A 20,381-nucleotide genomic window follows, 5' to 3' on the forward strand; every position below is an offset into this window, starting at 1 on the left:
GGAGAAACCCCAGTGCTTTTCCTTTTTCTCTTTGCCAAAGCACATCATTCTTCTTTTCCCTCAAAGACCATTTCATTCTTCAAATACACTCCTCACTGTCATTAATAATGAACTTACGTTTGAAAAATTCTTCTCCCATAAATAATTTTATTCTTTATGAAAAGATAATCTCAATCCAATTTTATTTTTAACTAACAGGCCCAAAAGCCAGGGATTTTATTTTAAAAAACAATCCACACTCCCCCTCTGTTAAATTTTTATTTTATAATTTATATTTTTAAAGACACTTTACGACATGCACATCCCCAATCAGTGCAATACTAAATGGCTTTCCCTCATATTTTTGTAAGCCTGTGGTGGCCGCACAGAAAATTTTTTCCCACCACCCTGCTTTGAGGGCAGGGGGACCAGCACTAGGAACCAGAATAAAAGCTGCAAAGTCAGTATCTGCTCCACATGCTGGGGTCCCAGGCTGTCCCTTAGCATCTGCAGCCATTCTAATCTTCCTGCATTCTGCAGGAGATTGGTTCCTTTCCCCATTCTCCAAGCAGGCAAGGATTTCCCTGTAGGCTCCTACTGGGAAAACCTGTGGAGTTGGCTGGCCTCCCTTCAGTGAAGCTGCTACTACGCTGATGGGACAACTTCTACTGTTGGCATAGTTAATCCATCTCTGCTAGAGGCGGTAACTATGTTGATGGGAGAAGCCCTCCTATTGACACAGCGCTGTCTACACCAGGAGTTAGGTTCCGGGGTTTGGATTTTTCACACCCCTGAGTGACTTAGTTATACTGATGTAAGTTTATAGTGTAGACCTGACTTTAATGAGGGCAGTGTAGCAGAAAAGAAAGGGTGGCAGGCAGGGCACTGGGTGTGCCAAATGGAGTCTGAGAAACACTCAACAGTTGTAGATGGTACGTTTGAGTCTGGAGGTGGGCGGAGTGAAGGAGGATGATGTGGTAGTTTATGAAGCAGGTTGAGCCAGAGATCCAAAAACAGGCTTAGGGAGAAGTAGAGTAATGGAGACCCACTTTTCCTGTAGGAACAGGAAGGAGTCCTTACTCCAGCAATACAGCTAAACCTACCAGCTAGTATGTGTTCTGTGCCTTTTTTCAAGTACTACGTTTCTTTTCATGCTTTATTAGCAGTTGTCTGACTTGAAATAAACAGTTTTAGGGCCTAGGATCTAAAAGCTGAGCTTTGTGGGTGCATATAATCACGTACTTCAAAGAAATGTATGGCGATATGACATGCGTTTGATAATTCAGTTCATTTGGAAATTGGTATCTGAAAAGCACTAATCTTTTTCACATAAGTGTTTATATGAGATGGTATTTAAAGCATGGTGCCTTCTTTTAAATAGCACATTTCTTTTACAGCTTGTATACGTTTGACATGCGCTTTCTTGAGTCGCCTGTAATGATTCACATAGATCATGTGTCTGCAGTTCTTGATGTGGATTACTCCCCCACTGGGAAAGAATTTGTATCTGCCAGCTTTGATAAATCTATTCGCATTTTTCCTGTAGACAAAGGTCGCAGCAGGTCAGTGATTTTTTTTTTTTTTTTTTTTCAAATCTATCTCTTGGGTCTTTTCCCCCAAAAAGATGCTTAGCTCTCTCATTAACCTATATAATCAATAGATTTCTATTGCATGCCTATAGGGTCTCATCATATGAATGAATGTAAATACTAAATCACTGTCTAAATTTTTATTAAATATATTAGAGTGAAACTCCTATTTAATTAGCAATGAATTTTGTGTTTAGTTTTGAGTGAAAATTATAAGTGGAATCCATGGATGAAATTTCTCTAGCCTGCTAAATCATTTGTTTTTCTCCTCTTACTGATATTTCTGGTACTAAGATGCCAAGGACAGAAGTAGTCTAAGTGACCGTTTCATATAGAACAGGGGATAGATACACTTTGTTTCATGATGTGATGTCCTTTGAGAAGGCAGGCGAATGTTACTTCTGTGTCAAGCAATATATCTTGTTGCAAACACACCTTTGATTTCTCCTGTCACCTCAGACCACTCTTGACACTATTGCTTTCCAAATATGTCTTACATTGAATATCAGTTCTGAATGATTATTCCTAGATGTATTAGATTGCATTTGTTCAGGCAGAATCTCATTTTATTTTCTGCCTTTATTTCTGATCTGTGTAGGTCCCTTTGTATATCTTTGTCATCACTGATGTGTGCAACACCTACAGTTTTGTAACATTTGCCTTTTTATTGGCTGCCTTTTTTCTCCTCCTTTGAATGATTACGTACAACAGAATGGAAAAGGTTCCTGTGGAAGCATTCTGGACACTTCTCCCATCTAATTAATTTCCACTGATTATCTTTTTGTTCATGCTTCTCTAACTGGGTTTTTATCCATGTAACAGTGTTTATATCCAACATAGTTTGAATTATTTTTTTCATGCAAGATTTCATAAGCATATTAAGTACTACACTAAAGTTTAGATCTCATTGACTGTGCACTCCCTTAATTATTTGTTTTCAATTTGATCAAAATCAAAAAAAGTTATCAGGTTTGTCTGACATTATTTGTTCTCCATAAACCTGTACTGTTTGTGTCTGGTTCCATTATTCTCTACTGTTTTATGTTCTTCCAGTTTTTTATTCTTGCTGCTTTATTTTACTTAGAGAAGACTTGCCAAATAGCATTTGCAAGACTTGCTCTTTCCTTTTCTCAAAAATAGTTGCCAGCGGTTTAAGTTTATTAATAATTTCCTCTACGATGTTGGAATGCATATTAACCAGACCGGCTGATTCTGTGGGGTCAATTTTATTATTGACAGCTTCCTTAGCGTACTCTCCAAACTGTTCATGTGCCCCTTTGTCTTATTAAAGGCCAACTTTTTTTTCCTCAGAGTCCTTGATAATTGATCTACAAAACTTTAGTTTTCCTTCTGTCCTGGAATTGTGTTGCAGATACCCACTATAGTTCCTTGACTATTTTTTATTTTTGTATTGCTAAACAAAGTGGTAGCTGTTTCTCTTATGTCGATCAGATAACTATTTTAATTGTGTTTTTTTGTAAATATTTTTGATCCATAGAAGGGGAAAAGAGGTAGAATTGTGTAGCACTGAAGGGGGGAGAGGGAAAGTATAAGTGCAAACTACCAAGAAGCTTGCCAAAAGAAGTCTGAGCTGATGGTATCCACTTGTGTATCCAAAAGTATTTGTGTTGTGTGTGTGTCCCTGGTGCACTAGTAGCTCTGAGAACTGAACAACTTGACTTAAGTACATCTTTAAACCAGGACCACAAGCTTGTCACAATTAATTCAGAAGACTTTATTCACAGGCAGGTGGGTTAGGAACCTTTTCTTTCAAATTTAAGCTTTCCTTAAAAACAAAGTTGAAACTGTAGGGAAGACCTAAACCTGATTATTCCTACTTGGGGTGTGAAGGGAACTTGCCTTTTTCGGTATGTCTATAGTGCAAGTGAAGGTGTGGTTGTAGCATGAGCAGGCATACCTGTGCTGGCTTTAATTTAGTGAGCACAGGTAACAGTGACAGGGTAGATGTGGTGGTACGGGCTTCAGCACAGCTAGATGCCTCAGTACAAGCCCGCCAGGGCGCCTGTGTACATACTCTCGTTGCTAGCCCATGCTGAAGCCTGTGCCTCCACATCTACGCTATAGTTACCTGTGCTAGCTAAATTAAAACTAGCAATAGATTGTCTACCCATCACACTTTCACTTGTAGTGTAGACATATCTTAAGTGGGGAGTGGGAGCCTTTGTGGAAGACCTTACATGTTATGAGGAAGCAGTAAATACTCTTGCTGGTTTTCCAAAGTTCAGCCTTGAAGACATATGCCTTCAAAGGTACACACACCTCCCATTGTACACAGATATGAAAAGGCAGAATTTATGGCCAGATTCTAAGGACATGGTTACACTTGCAGATGTAGAGCGCTGCGAGTTAAACTAGCCCTCGGAGACCGCAGCAGGGCAAGCGCAGCAGTGTGTTCACACTGTCAGCTGCAAGCGCAGTGGTGTGGCCACATTTGCGGCCCTTGCAGCGGCATTGGGAGCGGTGCATTATGGGCAGCTATCCCACAGAGCACCTTTTCCCATTCTGGCGCTGTGACTTGTGGGAAGGGGGTGGGGGGTGTAGGGCATTCTGTGTCCTGTCCCAATGCCCCATGATGCATCACTTCGCATCCCAGCAATCCCTGTGCTTTCGTCCACATTTGGTGCTATCTTTCAACATTTTTTTGTACTGCGTGCTCTGTCTTCCCTTTCAGTCTGTGGGAATGGAACCTGAACTTGTGAGGAATATGCTGATGGGTCTCGTCAGCATGTCATGAATTGCAGTTGAGTTACTCCTTAAGCTACAAAGTGACAGTGAGGAGTCCGACGATGATGTCTACTTGCGAAACGCATACAAAACGAGATTGCTTGTGGCATTCATGGACATGCTCACCACAGTGAAACGTTGCTTTTGGGCTCGGGAAACAAGCACTGAGTGGTGGGATCATATTGTCATACAAGTCTGGGATGACGGGCAGTGGCTGCAGAACTTTCGGATGAGGAAAGCTTCTTTCAATTGAGAGCTGCCCTGCTGGTGGAGAAGAAGGTGGCTATTGTAATCTGGAAGCTGGCAACTCCAGACAGCTACCGATCAGTCGCTAACCAGTTTGGAGTGGGAAAGTTGACCTTTGGAATCATCTTGATGCAAGTTTGCAGGGCCATTAATTGCATCCTGCTCAGAAGAACCGTGAGTCTGGACAACGTGCATGACATTGTGGCTGGCTTTGCACAAATGGGTTTCCCTAACTGCAGAAGGGTGATAGATGGGACACGCATTCCAATTCTGGCACCAGACCACCTAGCCTCCGAGTACGTAAATCGGAAGGGGTATTTCTCTATGGTTCTTCAGGCGCTTGTGGATCACCGTCGGCATTTCATTGACATTAATGCAGGCTGGTCTGGAAAGGTGCATGACGCATGCATCTTTCGGAACACAGGCCTGCTCAGGAAGCTGCAAGCAAGGACTTTCCTCCAGACCAGAAGATCACCGTAGGGGAAGTCGAAATGCCCATTGTGATCTTTGGAGACCCCGCTTACCCTTTAATGCTGTGGCTCATAAAACCCTACACAGGGAGCCTTGACAGCAGCAAGGAGCAGTTCAACAATAGGCTGAGTCGGTGCAGAATGACTGTTGAGTGTGCTTTTGGCCATCTAAGGGCTGCTGGAGCTGTTTGTATGGGAAGCTGGACCTGGCCGATGACAACATCCCCACGGTTATAGCCACATGCTGTACCCTCCATAACATTTGTGCAAGGAAGGGTGAAAGCTTCATTCAGGCATGGACCTCAGAGGTTCAACACCTTGAAGCTGAATTTGAACAGCCAGAGACCAGGGCTATTAGAGGGGCCCAGCGCAGGGCTGCAAGGATTAGGGATGCCTTGAGGGAGCAATTTGATGCTGAAAGCCACCAGTAATGTTTGGTGCCCTGCACAGGAGTGAAGTGCAGTGGTTCCAATGCTAGTAGGCATCTGTGTTTGCTACGTATGATGCAGTGACTTGTGGTGCCTGTTGCTTTCCTGGGCTATGGTATCTTTTACTTAATGCAATGAAGAATGTTTTCAAAGTCAAAAAATTCATTTATTGAAAAGAGACACAGCTGCATGGGAAACAGAAAAGGCATGAGACATCTGTGCTGTGTAGGAGGAGGGAAAGGGGCGGGGTAGGGAACTGGACAATCAGAGTTTTGCGTATGTCCTGTTATCATATTCAGCCTTCCTGTCTGGAGAGCCGTGCAATGAGTGCTGCACTTCAGGCTGGCTAAAATGCTTAGTGATGGGGGTTCCGTGCAGTGGGTAAGGGTCATAGTTTGCAGGGCTCGGTGGTGAAGCTACAGGTGTTGGAGGCAGCTGGTGGCAATAAGAACCTGGATGTTGGGGAAAGTAGGTTGGTGGTGACATGAGGGCACAAGGGAAAAAGTTTTGGGAAAAAGCCCGCAGTGGGGGGTGGGCACAGATCTGCTCCGTCGGCATTGCTACGAGCGCCTGTATTGAGTCCGCTTGGTGCTCCATGATTCTTAGCAGCCACTCCGTGCTTTGGTGCTGGTGATCCGCATTCTGCTGTTGGAGCCTCCTTTCAGTCTCCCACCACTGCTGCACTTTTTGATTTTCAGTAAGGGACTGCTGCATAACTTCGTGCAGCAGGTCCTCTTTGGTTCTTCACAGATGTTTCCTGATTCTTTGGAGTCTTTTGGCCGTTGATAACAAGGACGGCTGGGATCTCAAGGTTGCATCTGTAAAGCCAAAATGCAACACTTAACAGAGGCAGCGTTGTTCACACCAGATAGAGCAATGATTTGGCTATACTTGAAGACAAGTATGGTGTACACAATAGCAGAAATTGCCCATCCCAAAGCGCACATGACCCACAGGAGCCCCAAAATGGTGAGTAAGCACAGGGACAAGGGGGGGCTGATTGTTTCATGGCCGTACTGTCCTCTGGGGTTCTGTGCCTTGGGGAGAGCCAACAGCTGCAGGGGGCCCCTATACTGAACACTGTCCCCACATTTTCCACAGGATGAGTTCATCCTGGAAGATATCTCACTGCTGAGGGTGACCTGGGAAGCAAGGGAGGGTCATCTACTACAATGCGGCATGCAGCTTGCCTGTGTGCAGCAATGGTCCCCCCGCCCCTCGCGGCACAGTGGCACGGACACATTAGCCTGGCTGGGACAAGGACCACGGTGGCTCTCCCAATAAACCTGCGCAAGCGCGTTGCACACGTTCTGGATGAGGTATTCGAGGAGATTACCGAGGCCGATTACCGCAATGTGATAAACCACATCAATGCACTATTCTGCATCTAGGCATGCATGCCTAACCCTCCTCTCCCAAAGAGCCCGCACTGAAAAAATTCCTTCCCGGAAAAAAAACCGCTTACCGGGAACCTGCTCTTCTGTTTGTCCTTCACCAAGTACTGGCCGCTGTGACTGGCTACCTTCCTCCTGGCTCAAGAAGAGCTCCTGGCTGCATGGCTCCAGGGATTCCGGGGTGTCTCCATCAGGCCCACCACCATCACTCCCGTTTTCCTCCTACTCTTTCTCCCCCTACCCCCCACCCACATCGGCTCTGAAGTGTCCATGGTGGTGCTCGGAGTGGAGGTGGGGTTAACCCCAAGTATCGCATCCAGCTCTTTTTAGAATTGGCAGGTGGCGGGGGGAGCACCCGAGCGGCCGTTTGCGTTGTGGGCTTTGCGGTAGGCACTCCGCAGCTCCTTCACTTTAATCCTGCACTGCAGGGCATCCTGGTCATGGCCCCTTTCCATCGTGTCCTTTGATACCTTCCCGAAGGTATCGTAATTCCTACGGCTGGAGCGCAGCTGTGACTGTACAGCTTCCTCCCCCAAACACTGATGAGGTCCAGCAACTGGCCATTGCTCCATGCTGGGGCTCGCTTGGCACGTGGAGGCATGGTCACCTGGAAAGATTCACTGATAGCACTCCACACCACGCCGGGCCGAGCAAACAGGAAGGGGATTTTTAAAATTCCCGGGGAATGTAAAGGGTCGGTCACATGGTTGGTTACCTGCGGCCAGGGCAGTAGAGTTTGAACTGATGACCAGAGTGGCTAGAACAGGCATTGTGGGATACTGCTGAATAATTCTGGAGGCCATTCACAGCGCATTGGGCAGCCACACTAGCGCCGCAGCGCTGCAGTGGCAGTGCTGCACTCACTATTCCTCTCAGAGAGGTGGAGTACATGCAGCGCTGCAACCATGGAGATACAGTGCTGCAAATGCCTTGCCGGTGTGGACGGGGAGTGAGTTACAGCGCTGGGGGTGGCTTTACAGCGCTGCAACTCGCAAGTGTAGCCAAGGCCTTGGTCTTATTTAATTTAGCCCAGTGGATTAAGCTAAACAGGAGGGGAAAAAAGGCACTTTTCCTTTGGAATAAGAGTGTGCACAAATGGAATTGGTCAGGAATAGCTATTGTGCTTTTAAATCATACCCTAACTTAGTCTGAATTAATTTTCAAGTGTACATAAGCCTTTATTTTGCCAACTCTAAAATAGCAATAATGATACTTGGCCACCACTGTAATGTATTTTGGGCCTGATCTAAAGTCCACTGAGGTCATTAGGCCCTCCCATGTTTGTGTAAAAGGCACTATACATGCTGATTATCTGTTAAAACTATTTTCTATCTGCTTTATTGATCTAATATAGATTTAAATAATACAAAAATTAAAGTTTAAAGGTTAAAACATGAAGTTTGATTAAACTAAAAATGTTCTAAACTTTAGAACATTGGTAAATATGTAAGACATGGTAAATGTTTGTTTAATTATTTATGTAGCTGAAACCAAGTTACTGCTTTATGTGAATGTTATTGATCCACTTGTTCGCTTGGTAAATATTGAATGAAATCCAAATAGGAGTTTGTTTTAAATAGTGATTTAAATATAACATTTAGAAGCATTCACTCATAATTTAGCTGAAAAATCTATAGTTTGTTGAATACAAAAATGAAGCATTTCTGAAGGTCAGTGCAAATTTATTTTTCAAATATTGTTAGCATTGTTGAACAAAAGGTTGATCTGTTATCTGTCTACAGAAAGTATTAGTTATTGGTTTAAAAGCAACATTACAGTTCTAAATCCTTCACCTGTTTGTCACTCCCCAGTGTGTGCTGAAACAATTTTATTTTAAGCTGTTTTCTCATATGGTTTGCAAATTCCTCATTGACTGACAAAGGAGGAGGCTATTTTTCTGGGGGTAAAGGAGGAAAATTGCAGTGAATAGTAACTGACACATCTCCAAATTAATATTAATACTCTTAGGTTTCAAACATCTTCTCACTCATTCACAGTATTGGTGCCAGACAGACTAAGTTTAGCTCTACAATTCCCATATCTGTAATGCTTACTCAGGACATTATACTAATAAATATTGTGAGTGAAATTTATAAAGAAATAGCTGTCTAGGATTTGTAGTTTAGTGTATGTCTGTATGACTGACTTTGGTAATCTGAGAGCAATTCTTCTGCTAGTTAGATGCTATGGAAAAGATGAGGGTTTTTTTGTTTTAAGTCTTATCTAGACAATGTTTTGTCAGTATATTCTAGGCAGAATTTAATTGGAGAACTTGCCATGTATCAGTTTGGAGACTATTCCCTTGTAAACAAAACCATTTTAATCAGTTATGGTTATTGCAGAACAAATATTCAGACTTTAAGGTGAGAATGTCTTGATATTTGAAAGGTAGCAATGATCAGGAAGGTAACTATAACACATTTTCTAATGTTTCTTTTGGCTTCTTTTAGAGAGGTATATCATACAAAGCGAATGCAGCATGTCATCACTGTCAAGTGGACCTCTGACAACAAGTATATTCTGTGTGGCTCAGATGAGATGAACATTCGTCTGTGGAAAGCTAATGCTTCTGAAAAACTGGGCGTGGTAAGATTTTGTGCTAGCTTCACCAGTTATCTCAAGACAGATTAAGAAATGAAACAGTATTTTTTCAAAATTAAAAATAAACTTCTAAAAATTCAGAACTTTCTAAAAGGAAAGCTTAATTGAATTTTTCTTTTGAAAAAGGAGATAATATGCAAATCAGCATACTCGGTATGGGCACATATTTCACTCATTGCAACCTTTACTGCTCCCTCCATTGTTTATATTATTAGAATCATGCATTTTTGCCCTGTAAAGTATTTTTGTCATATTTTATTGAAGTATACTATTCAGCTTGTACCAGTCTGAACAGGATTTGAGCCTTTCACATCTATGATGCAGGTATGAATTCAGTCCTGAGCAGTAGTGACAAAAGACCAAATTCTGTGTCTCTCTCTCCAACAGAAGTTGGTCCAATAAAAGATATTACCTGACCCACCTTGTCTCGTTAATATCATGGAGCCAGCATGGCTACAACAACACTGCATACACGTTCTGACATGACCTATGTCCATTAGAGTGCAGTGTCATTATTTGCCAAAAACTGGTCTGTGATCTGTGTGAAATAAGTTGGTGCTATTTTTTATAGTTTATAGTGGGATAGATCCTTATATACTGAACAACTTACTCTGGTGTAACTGAATATCTGTCTAGTTAGTCTATGCAAAACCTTAATAAAGATGTATGTAATTCTGTTCAGTGTAATAAACTAATCTGTTTTAAGTGTGACTTAAAACTAATTTAAGCATGTCTGTTAGGGGTTTATACCAGCATAACTAGACAGACTTTTTATTTACCTCAGTGCAAGTTGTATAATACAGTAAAGGGCAAAATCTGATATCACGGTCGATGCTAATTTGTACATTCCTGAGTAGACTTAGTAAGAAGATCAAGGTTTGAATGGGCATGGAGAGTGAAATTGCCTTCTCCCTCTCTTGGGAATGGTCTACACTGTGGGGGGGGATCGATCTAAGATACGCAACTTCAGCTACATGAATAGCATAGCTGAAGTTGAAATATCTTAGCTCGATTTACCTCGGGTCCTCACGGCGCGGGATTGACGGCCGCGGCTCCCCCGTTGACTCCGCTACCGCCTCGCGCTCTGGTGGAGTTCCGGAGTCAACAGGGAGCGCCTTCGGGGAATCGATTTATCGCATCTCGTCTAGATGCGATAAATCGATCCCCGATAGATCGATTACTACCTGCCAATCCAGCGGGTAGTGAAGATGTACCCTTGGAATAGTCCCTTCAGGTCCTGGTGGAGGCATATTACTACTGTAGTTGGGAGATTCTTGCACTGCTACTGCTTATTCTATATCAGTCTGCAGAGCTGCCAGTCTGATATTTTTCACAGTAATGCATTTTTCATTTGTAAAAGCCAGGAAGGGAGGAATCTTAAACTATAATATGACCCACAAAATATATGTAGCCTATAAACATTTATATAGTAACAAATTACCATTGAAATTAAATTTCTGTAAAATGTTGATTGGCCACTTTCTTTATTCAGGCTGCTGCAGTAATCACTTTGGTCTGCGTTTTGGCTGTATTTATAGGGATTTTTATATGTAGAAGTCCACATAAGCGTCTTTTGTAAGTATCAGACAAAAACACCTCTAGTTGTAGAGACTATGTGACATCCACCGTGTACTTCTCTGTTGCTGCTGATTTAGTGTGGAAGGGGCTCAGCTACTGCAGTGATGGACAGCAGTATAACACGCTAAAAATAATTTGTTTATCCCACTGGTTGCTCATCATATACAATACAGATGCACCCTCTCACATCTGGCATCACAGTATGAGCCAGAACTCCATCTGCTTCATTCATCGTCTGTATACTGACTGAGAAAAGCACTATATCTACCTTCTCCATTCCCACATATGGCTCTAAAACAGGTGCCGCCCAGAAACAGGTTTGATGTGCACCTTTACTCTGCACACTCTCACACAGTGGACACAGATGAGTTGCAAAAGCAGTGATACTCAACCCTTCCAGACTACTGTACCCCTTTCAGGAGTCTGCTTTGTCTTGCATACCCCAAGTTTCACCTAACTTAAAAATTTGGGCTTTGGCTTCAGCCCCGTGTCACTGGGCTTGGGCTTTCTTCCCTGGGCCCCAGTGGGTCTAACGCTGGACCTGGCGACCCCATTAAAACGAACTTTCCCACAGTTTGAGAACAGTTTATAGAATAGTATAGGCAAATCATAGTCTGTATGAAATATTAGTTTGTACTGAATTCACTAATGCTTTTTATGTAGCCTGTAGTAAAACCAGGCAAATATCTAGATGGGTTGCTGTACCCCCGGAACACATCTGCATAGCCCTGGGGGTACACGTACCCCTGGTTGAGAACTACTGATCTAGAGCCTACTGATATACATATAGAATGACTAACATTTGATAGGAATGATGATGTGGTATTTTTGTTGCAGAATGTAGAATATTCCATTATCCCTGTTAGGTGGACAGAGGCAGAATACATGATCTGGAGTTAGGTTGTTTTGCAGAATCTTTAGGTTCAGCTTCCTGGAGTTTCATTTTATTAACTACTGGTGGGAATGGATTACAGTCTAAGAACTGCTGCTTTGAGTTTAGTAGGATGGGTACTTGGTTTTTGGAAATTATGGACAAAGGCAGCATACCTTTTGCATGTAATGAACACTGCTACTTAACGCTAAGTACAGTAAAAGCTGTGTTATCCAGCACTTTACCAACTGGAAAGCTTTATAAACCGGCATTTCTAATTTTCATTGGAAGTCCGGTTGGTGCGGGGCCATCAGGCTCCCTACTTGGCTCCGTGTGGCTCCCCGGAAGCAGAGACATGTCCCTGCTGCTTCTAGAGGGAAGAACGGCCATGAGGGGTTCGGAGTGTGGGAGGGGGTGCAGGGCATGGGCTCTGAGGGAGTTTGGGTGTGGGAGGGGGTGGGGGGTTGGGCATGGGAGGGGGCTCGGTGTGCCAAATCCGGGCAGTGCTCACCTCAGGCGGCTCCCCGCAAGTGGCGATGTGTCTCTGCTGTCTCCTAGGCGGAGGTGCTGCCCCTGCCCCAAGCGCTGGCTCCACAGCTCTTATTGGCCAGGAACCGGAACGCCGCACTCCCTCCCATGCCCCAGCCCTCTCCCACATCTCAGCCCTGGGCCCCCCTCCACACCCAAACTCCCTCCCTCTTAGTTAACCGAAAAATTTAACTTACCGGCACCCTCCATTCCCCCAACATGCCGGTTAGCAAAGCTTTTACTGTATTCTGAACTATTTGAAAATAGTTAAGTTGTAAGCTTTGTATACAGTCTGCCATTTTCTATACCATTTGTATTATTTAATTTGAGGATGCTACATTGATTACTATTTTATAATTTGTATCACTGTAGTGTTCAACAGATCTAATTATGGTCTAGCTACTTTGTGCTGGGTGCTGTACAAACATGTAGTATGAATGCCTGGTTGAATTAATATATCCCAATAACAGGATATGTGGGGTTTGAAACCCCTGCTAGAAGTTGATATGTCTGAATAATTCAAAAGTGAATGACAGAATATAAAGATATGCATATCTTTATATAATAACTAGGGTCCTACCAAATTCACGGCCATGAAAAACACATCGCGGACTGTGAAATCTGGTGTTTTGTGTGCTTTTACCCTATACTATACAGATTTCACAGGGGAGACCAGTGTTTCTCAAATTGGGGTCCTGACCCAAAAGGGAGTTGCAGGGGGTCACAACGTTATTTTAGAGGGCTCGTAGTATTGCCACCCTTACTTCTGCACTCCCTTCAGAGCTCAGCGGCCAGAGAGCAGCTGCTGTTGGCCGAGCGCCCAGCTCTGAAGGCAGTGCCCTGCCAGCAGCAGCACAGAAGTAAGGGTGGCAATACCATACCATGTCATCCCTACTTCTGCCCTGCTGCCTTCAGAGCTGGGCGGCCGGAGAGTGTCAGCAGCTGACGGGGTGCCCGGTCCTGCAGGCAGCAGTGCAGAAGGGTGGCAATCCCATCCCATCCCATCCCATCCTTACTTTTGCAGTGCCGCTGGCAGCGGCACTGCCTTCAGAGCTGAATTAAGGTTAGCTGTACCACAACCTCCCCTACAATAATCTTGTGACCCCCAACTCCTTTTTGGGTCAGGACCCCTACAATTACAACACTGTGAAATTTCAGATTTAAATAGCTGAAATCATGAAATTTATTATTTTAAAAATCTTATGACCCTGAAATTGACCAAAATGGAGGATGAATTTGGTAGGGCCCTAATAATACCATAAAGTGGACACATAACTAATTGGAAACACAGTACTCAAAGAGCAATTATCAATGGTTCACTGTCAAACTGGGAGGATGTATCTCGTGCCACATTCCCCCCCCCCCACCCAAGGGTCTGTCCTGGGTGTAGTATGCTTCAATATTTGCATTAATGACTTCTATAATGGACTGGAGAGTATGCTTATAAAATTTGTAAATGACACCAAGCTGGGAAGGTTTGCAAGCACTCTGGAAGATGGGATTAGAATTTCAAAACAACCTTGAAAAATTGGAGAATTAGCCTGAAATCAACAAGATGACATTAATTAAAGACAAGCTAAAGTACTACACTTAGGAGGGGAAATCAAATGCTCGTGTACAAAATGAGGAATAAGTGGCTAAGCAGTAGTATTGCAGAAAAGGATCTAGCAGTTATAGTGTATCAAAAATTGAATAAGTCATCAGTGTGATGCAGTAGCAAAAAGGGCTAGTATTCTGTGGTATATTAACAGAGTCATATGCAAGACACGGGAGATAATTGTTCCGCCCTACTTGGCAGTGGTGAGACCTCAGCTGGAGTAGTGTGTCCAGTTCTGGGCACCATACTTTAAGAAAGATGTGGACAAACTGGAGTCCAGAGGAAAGCAGCAAAAATGATAAAAGGTTTAAAAAAAACCCACCTATGAGGAAAAATTTAAAAAGGGGCATATTTAATCTTGAGATAAAAAGATTGAGGGGGAACCTGCTAATCCTTTTCAGATATGTTAAGGGCTTTTATAAAGAGGTCACTGATTGTTCTCCATTGTTCACTGAAAATAGGACAAGAAGTAATGGGCTTAATCTGAAGCCAGAGAGATATAAGTTAGATATTAGGGGAAAACTTTCTAACTATAAAGATAATTAAGTACTGGAATAATTACAGTACCAAGTAATGATGGAATCCCCATCATTGGAGGTTAGACACCTGCCAGGGATGGTCTAGGTTTACTTGGTCCTGCCTCAGTGCAGGAGGCTAGACTGGATGACCTGTCAAAGTCTCTTCCAGCTCTATGTTTCTATGATTGTATAAGAGCATACTTCTGGCGGAAATTTTCAAAAGTGCCTAAATGTCTTAAAAAGTATAAATCCCATTGACTTTCAGTGGGACTTAGGAATCTGAGTCACTTAAACACTTTTGAAAATGTTTCCCCCTTTATCCTAGTGTATTATGTGTATACAAGTCAGAGAGATGAAGTTAAATTCTGAAATGGAATGTGGAGTGTGGACCAGGCCTGAGAATGACTAGAGGCATGAAAAAACTCTCGTATAAAGAAAAATTGGAAAGGTTGGGATTGTTTACCTTAGAAAGGAGAAAAATAAGAAGGGATATAAGGAATGGTACAGAGAAGTTAGATTGGGAGCTCCTCTTCTTATCTCGTAACACAAGCACAATGGGATCCTCAGTGAAACTGAAAGGAGGTCAGTTTATAACCAGTAAAAGGAAATAGTCTTTCACACAACATGCAGTTAGGCTGTGGAACTCAATTCTGTAAAAAATGTCAGAGTATTTGTAATAAATACTGGGGGTGTTTGGGCGGCACTATTTTCTTAGGTGGAGGGTTAGATTGAATGATGCATACAAATAGTATTGCATTTCTAATAGATCAGCACCTTGTAAAATGAGGTAATTTGTTGAATTAAGATTTACTTATGCTGGGGAGGCCTGGGTCATCATGATGTTTTATTATTGCTAATAGCAATTTAAGTTTATTTTTTTTGTAATTAGAGAATTCTTCTTTGGCATGTGCATAGTCTTTTACTTTCCATTCAGGCGCAGTACAAATTAGACTAAAAGTGCGCTGCTTATTTTGTATCTTGTGACTGATGAATGTTTGTCTGACTGGAAAGTTGTACTTGCAGCACTGTGGCTGCCAAGTATTCATCAGTTCTGACATGCATGTTTCCTTTGTTTTGTTAATGCATTTGGCATTGCTCTCATTATGCAAAATCAGTGAAACATCAAAGTCTCTGCAGGAGCCAGAGGCATACCATGTCTACACTCCGCTGACAATTAAATCTACATGATTCTGTGTAAGGATTGGAGTTAAACTAAAACTAGTTGTTGAGCCACAGGAGAGATTGGCCTTTTAAATACAATTTTAGCACTTTGACACATCAAAATAGAAGTTAAACTCTCTTCAGTAGCTACATAAAAATACATTTTAAAATAGGACTTTGTAGCATAAAAAAACATTCACCGTGGGCACCATAAAAACTACAACTTACAATTCAGGTACTTTAGAGTCCTATTAACGTATAATCTGGAGTACCTCAAGTGACTTTTAATGCATACATACCTTAGTCTTGTAGAGGTCTAGGAATTTAAAAGGGGACTGCCTTTAGTTTGATTTGGAGGAAACGAGCATTTAAAGTGAAAAGTGGAAAAGGCAGCATTGATGGACTAAAACAAGTAAGTCTCCTCTAAATATATCTTGGAAAAGGTCTGGTTTTTTTGAATTGTAGAAAACAGGATACACTGAACCTACACTGAGGCTTTGAAGATCTTTGCTAAACTTGGAATTGTTAAGACATTTGGTAACTTCTGATTCAGCAACCCATACATGATGAATCCTTAATAGGATTACTCACCGAAGTAAAAGCTGCAGAACTCTCCGATAGCTGGTGCTGTTCCCTTTCCTATAAAAGTAAGGAATAGACAGAAAACGGAGCAGGAGACTGACCAATTAAAATGTTTTTTAGTAAGGAGTGGTTTGTATTCCTGTAAGTTTAAAAGTAAAACATTAGTGTGAGGAGAAACTCGAAGCCTGATGGCACTTACGGTTGCTGTTTACTGTTGCTATCCTATAAGAGATATGGAAAAAGCAAAAGCTTTTGATGTAAGGATTGCGTGAGAGTTAAAGGAAAGTGCATTTACAGCCTCTTGTATCTTGATCTAGCAAACCACATTAGCAAGAGAACATTGAGATTTTCTAAATAGATGTGTGCTCTCAATCTACAGTATCATAAATTTCCATTCTGTGACATAAGGCGAACACATAGGCAGTTCTGGGTAATATGTGTGACATGGCATTGGTTTAGGAGTGATTTCTAGAGCTTGTGATGAAATGCGAATGTGACTTATCCTCTTAGCAGCTAAAACTTTGTATTGCTGTTTAACAACTCTGTGTGAATTTACTCTGTTATTGAATTGTCCTCTGACAGAAGGAAAACATGTTGCTAAATTGTAAAGAAGCTTTACATAGAAGCATTATCCATATACATATGCATGTTTACTCCCTTAGACCCCTCTCCCTGCAGGGCAGAAATCCCTGGTCCCACCGCAGGGCAAAAGCTCCGAGCTTCAGTCTTGTAGGTGAAGAATGGGGTGGTGTATGGGGGGGCTCCAGGAGCGGCACTTAACCATAAAAGAGCCACTAAAGAACTAGTGAAATGAGTCAAATTGAAAGCTGAGCAATAGAAGCTATCTACACTATCCTTATTTTTCTAAAATTTCCCACTGGTGTAGCAGCAGTTGAAATATTTAGGGAGGAAAAAGTACTTCCTAAAAATGAGAAGGGTTTTTAGTCAAACTGTGTTTTGGAGGGAGGGCAGAGAACACGGAAGGCACAACATGTGGGAGAACAGAGGACATAAAACTTTTATTTACTTCCAGCAAAACCAGAGAAGGCCAAATGCTTGAGTTCTAAATAAGCTGTGTGTTTAAAAGCACACACACAGAACAGCCACTTACCAACCTTCCTTATACAACATAAGCAATAAAAGGGCACAAAACCCATTTAACAAACACCCTTTTTGCAGGTCATCTGTAAGGTGATGGGATAGTCCATTTCTAATAATAAGTGCCAAAAAAAAAAGCTGTTAACAGCATTTTGGTTATATTTTTAAAATAGACACAATGCAAAAAATTAAAGTGCTCATAGTAATTTTAATGCACTTGTATTACCTTAGCATCATAGAGAGTACAGGCATCAATTCAACTGCTTAATGAGAAATAAAAATTACTCCATATGTGCAATATGGGCAAGTTTAAACCTACAGTTCTCATGTGCACATTGCAGTTCCCAATGGACTAATTCCATTAAAGTGGATGAAGATGTTGGGTAAGGTTGGAGCATGCCCCCAACCCAGTGAAGATAACATTCCTGCTGTAAGGAGAGGCTATAGTTAGACACTTAACAGCATCTCTAGTTACATTAGATAAGTACTGAAAAGGCTAGGAAAAGCTCATCACTAGCTGGGAGTTAGGAATATTTTTTCCCTGTTTGCTGTTATATGCTCCACATTCTCCCCTATGTTGAGGGCAATTCCTTTGCTCTGCAAGATACTGGCAGGTCACCAGTTTCCATTCCCTCTCCCTCCTCTGTGACATAATAAAGTCTGCTCTTAGAAAAATGAACTTGCGTTGTAACTTTTGTGAAACTTAAAATTATGGTACTATATTCTGCATTTGAGCAGTGGGGTGACAAAATGTAATACTTTAAAAAAATGTTTACTAGTCTTAAAGTCTCTGCTTTTAGGTTTATAACGCATAGAGAGAAATGGCCAGAAGAAACCACTGAAGCTGTCTAAACTTGTTTGCTTTTAGAGAAGTTCATGTAGTTGCAACCAATGCTGTTTATAACATGCTTGTGTCTTCTGTAGCTTGTACCACGAGAGAGAGCAGCTATGAATTACAACCAAAAGTTGAAGGAGAAGTTCCAACACCACCCTCAGATCAAACGCATAGCTCGTCACCGTCACCTGCCCAAAGCCATCTACAGCCAGGCCAAGGAACTGCGCATCATGCGAGAAGCTCGTCGGCGGAAGTACGACTCTTTATTTGTTTTCATTTTGTCCTAGTAAAACATATTCTGTCCCATTGCTGTGGCACCAATGCATGAGGCCTCTAACAAGGAAACAGCTCTTATGAATGACTGGTATAGTCATTGGTCAAGTGAATAAATCAATTATTAGACTGGTTGTTTTGGACTCTGTGGAGTGGTAAGTGCAGACCAAGCTGCCAGGAGTAGCAAGAACTAGTTTCCTTCCCAGGTCCTCTGAAAGGGTGGGAAAGGACATAAGGTTATAAGGAGAGGCAACACCCCCTCTCAGCCTTATGTGTAGTCATATCAGAGGGATTAGTCTTGGTGTGGATGGATGAAAGTCTTCTGGCTCCTTGTTGGTGCTAGGCCTCAAGATCAGTGAGTTTTTCAGTTCCCTGGGACATCTCTACAGGTCCCTGGGAGCAGAAAGGGATGGGGAGCTGAAAGCATCTGTGCATGGCTGGTGCCATGGTATTGAAAGAGGAGAAGTTGGCTGGCACATGCATGGAGAGGAAATGGGAAGTGGTGGGGCTGAATGTGTTTGTTACACTCTGGCTTGGCCACGCTTCTCAGCTGATAGACCCCTATAAATATCTGCTCCCTGCAGATAATCCTATTTACAATTAAAAATAAATAAATAAAGCTGTGCATGCTCTAGAAAGAAGATTCTTAAAAATGTGAACTTTTCTAAATTTGCAGTTTAAAGGATTTTCAGATGGCCAGTATTCCTTTTTAAAGGGAAAAATTTCATAAATTTCAGCCACCTAAATTGATTTGGACTCTGAAGACATTAATTTTTAGGAGCAGTGGAACACTTGCTGTAGTACTCTAAGCAAGAAGCTAGTATTTCTGAACTTGAACACACCTACTGCTGACATTCTCAATCTCACTTTTCTCTTTCTTCTGTCTGTTTCCAGGGAACTGAATCGCCGTAAACACAGCAAGCCGGGATCCTCACCATTTGTGTCAGAAAAGAAGAAGCATATTGTGGCTGTAGTAAAATAACTTTTTGCTGGCTTATAGCATTGTTTGTAATCTTTTATTTAAATAATTAGCTACACTGTACAAAAGTTAGAGGATCTGCTGCAGACCCTGCCACAAGTGGTGCGGCTCACTTTTCTTCTTTGTATATCCCCCTTCATTTCTCAGGTCATCATCCAGTTTGGGAGGTCAGAAAAATTGGCGCCTTTAAAGTCCTATAATCAAACTTGCAGCTGGTGTAAACTGATCTACCCCATATATCCCAGTGGAACTTCATTTGTAATACAAGCAGAACATTTGACTGTGGGGGTGGTACATCAGTGTATCAGCCCTTTCCCCTGCCACCTTCCCTACCAGAAAAAGGGTGAACTTGCTGTGAATTCCCGAGTGTAGCCAAGGCCTTCGATTAGAAGGGATTCAACAGCATTCTTTGACCAACGTAAATAACAGGACTTTATTGGTTTTTCCTGTGTACCCAGTCAAAACCTTCAAGGCCTGTTGTATCCTGATAATATTAATAGAGTTGTTGAATAAATGTCTTTACTTCTCAACTTAATTAAAACCTCTTAAAATTATTCAGTGTATCTCTCTCATCTAGGTCTTAGAAAACCTTGAAATTTCCCTTCATGTGAGATATGTTGTAAACCTTTTGTTTAAGATTGCATAAAATCCCCCCACTCTGATAACATACCTTTTATCCCAAAGTTCTTTAATTTGTATGCGGGTATCACTTCACCCCCAGCAGTGAAATGGAAGTGGCTTCCTATTGAAATGACAGAGTAATTTAGTTGGGCAGATTGTAATTATCCACGCTGGAATTCAACAAGGCTACTTGGTCTAATACCTCTGTCCTTGCAGAAATTTTGAGATATTTAATGACCATAAATATTTAGAGCTTTAGTCTCATGTCTTCGTTAAAAACATGGTGTT

At 42.1% G+C, this 20,381-nt stretch overlaps 1 protein-coding gene across 1 annotated transcript in view; it reads left to right on the forward strand.

Annotated features, from left to right (window-relative positions):
• DCAF13 (DDB1 and CUL4 associated factor 13) overlaps nt 1-20,026 on the forward strand; it is a 43,874-nt gene extending 23,848 nt beyond the window's left edge. The window contains exons 8-11 of the mRNA XM_034763432.1: nt 1,377-1,541; nt 9,302-9,437; nt 18,310-18,473; nt 19,388-20,026. Coding sequence (XP_034619323.1) covers nt 1,377-1,541; nt 9,302-9,437; nt 18,310-18,473; nt 19,388-19,475 — 553 coding nt within the window. The 3' untranslated portion in view covers nt 19,476-20,026. The remainder of the gene's footprint in view (nt 1-1,376; nt 1,542-9,301; nt 9,438-18,309; nt 18,474-19,387) is intronic.
• The last annotated feature ends 355 nt before the right edge of the window (nt 20,027-20,381 follow it).

This window comes from Trachemys scripta, chromosome 2, assembly GCF_013100865.1.
Source record: "Trachemys scripta elegans isolate TJP31775 chromosome 2, CAS_Tse_1.0, whole genome shotgun sequence".
In the NCBI taxonomy this organism is placed as follows: Eukaryota; Metazoa; Chordata; order Testudines; family Emydidae; genus Trachemys; species Trachemys scripta.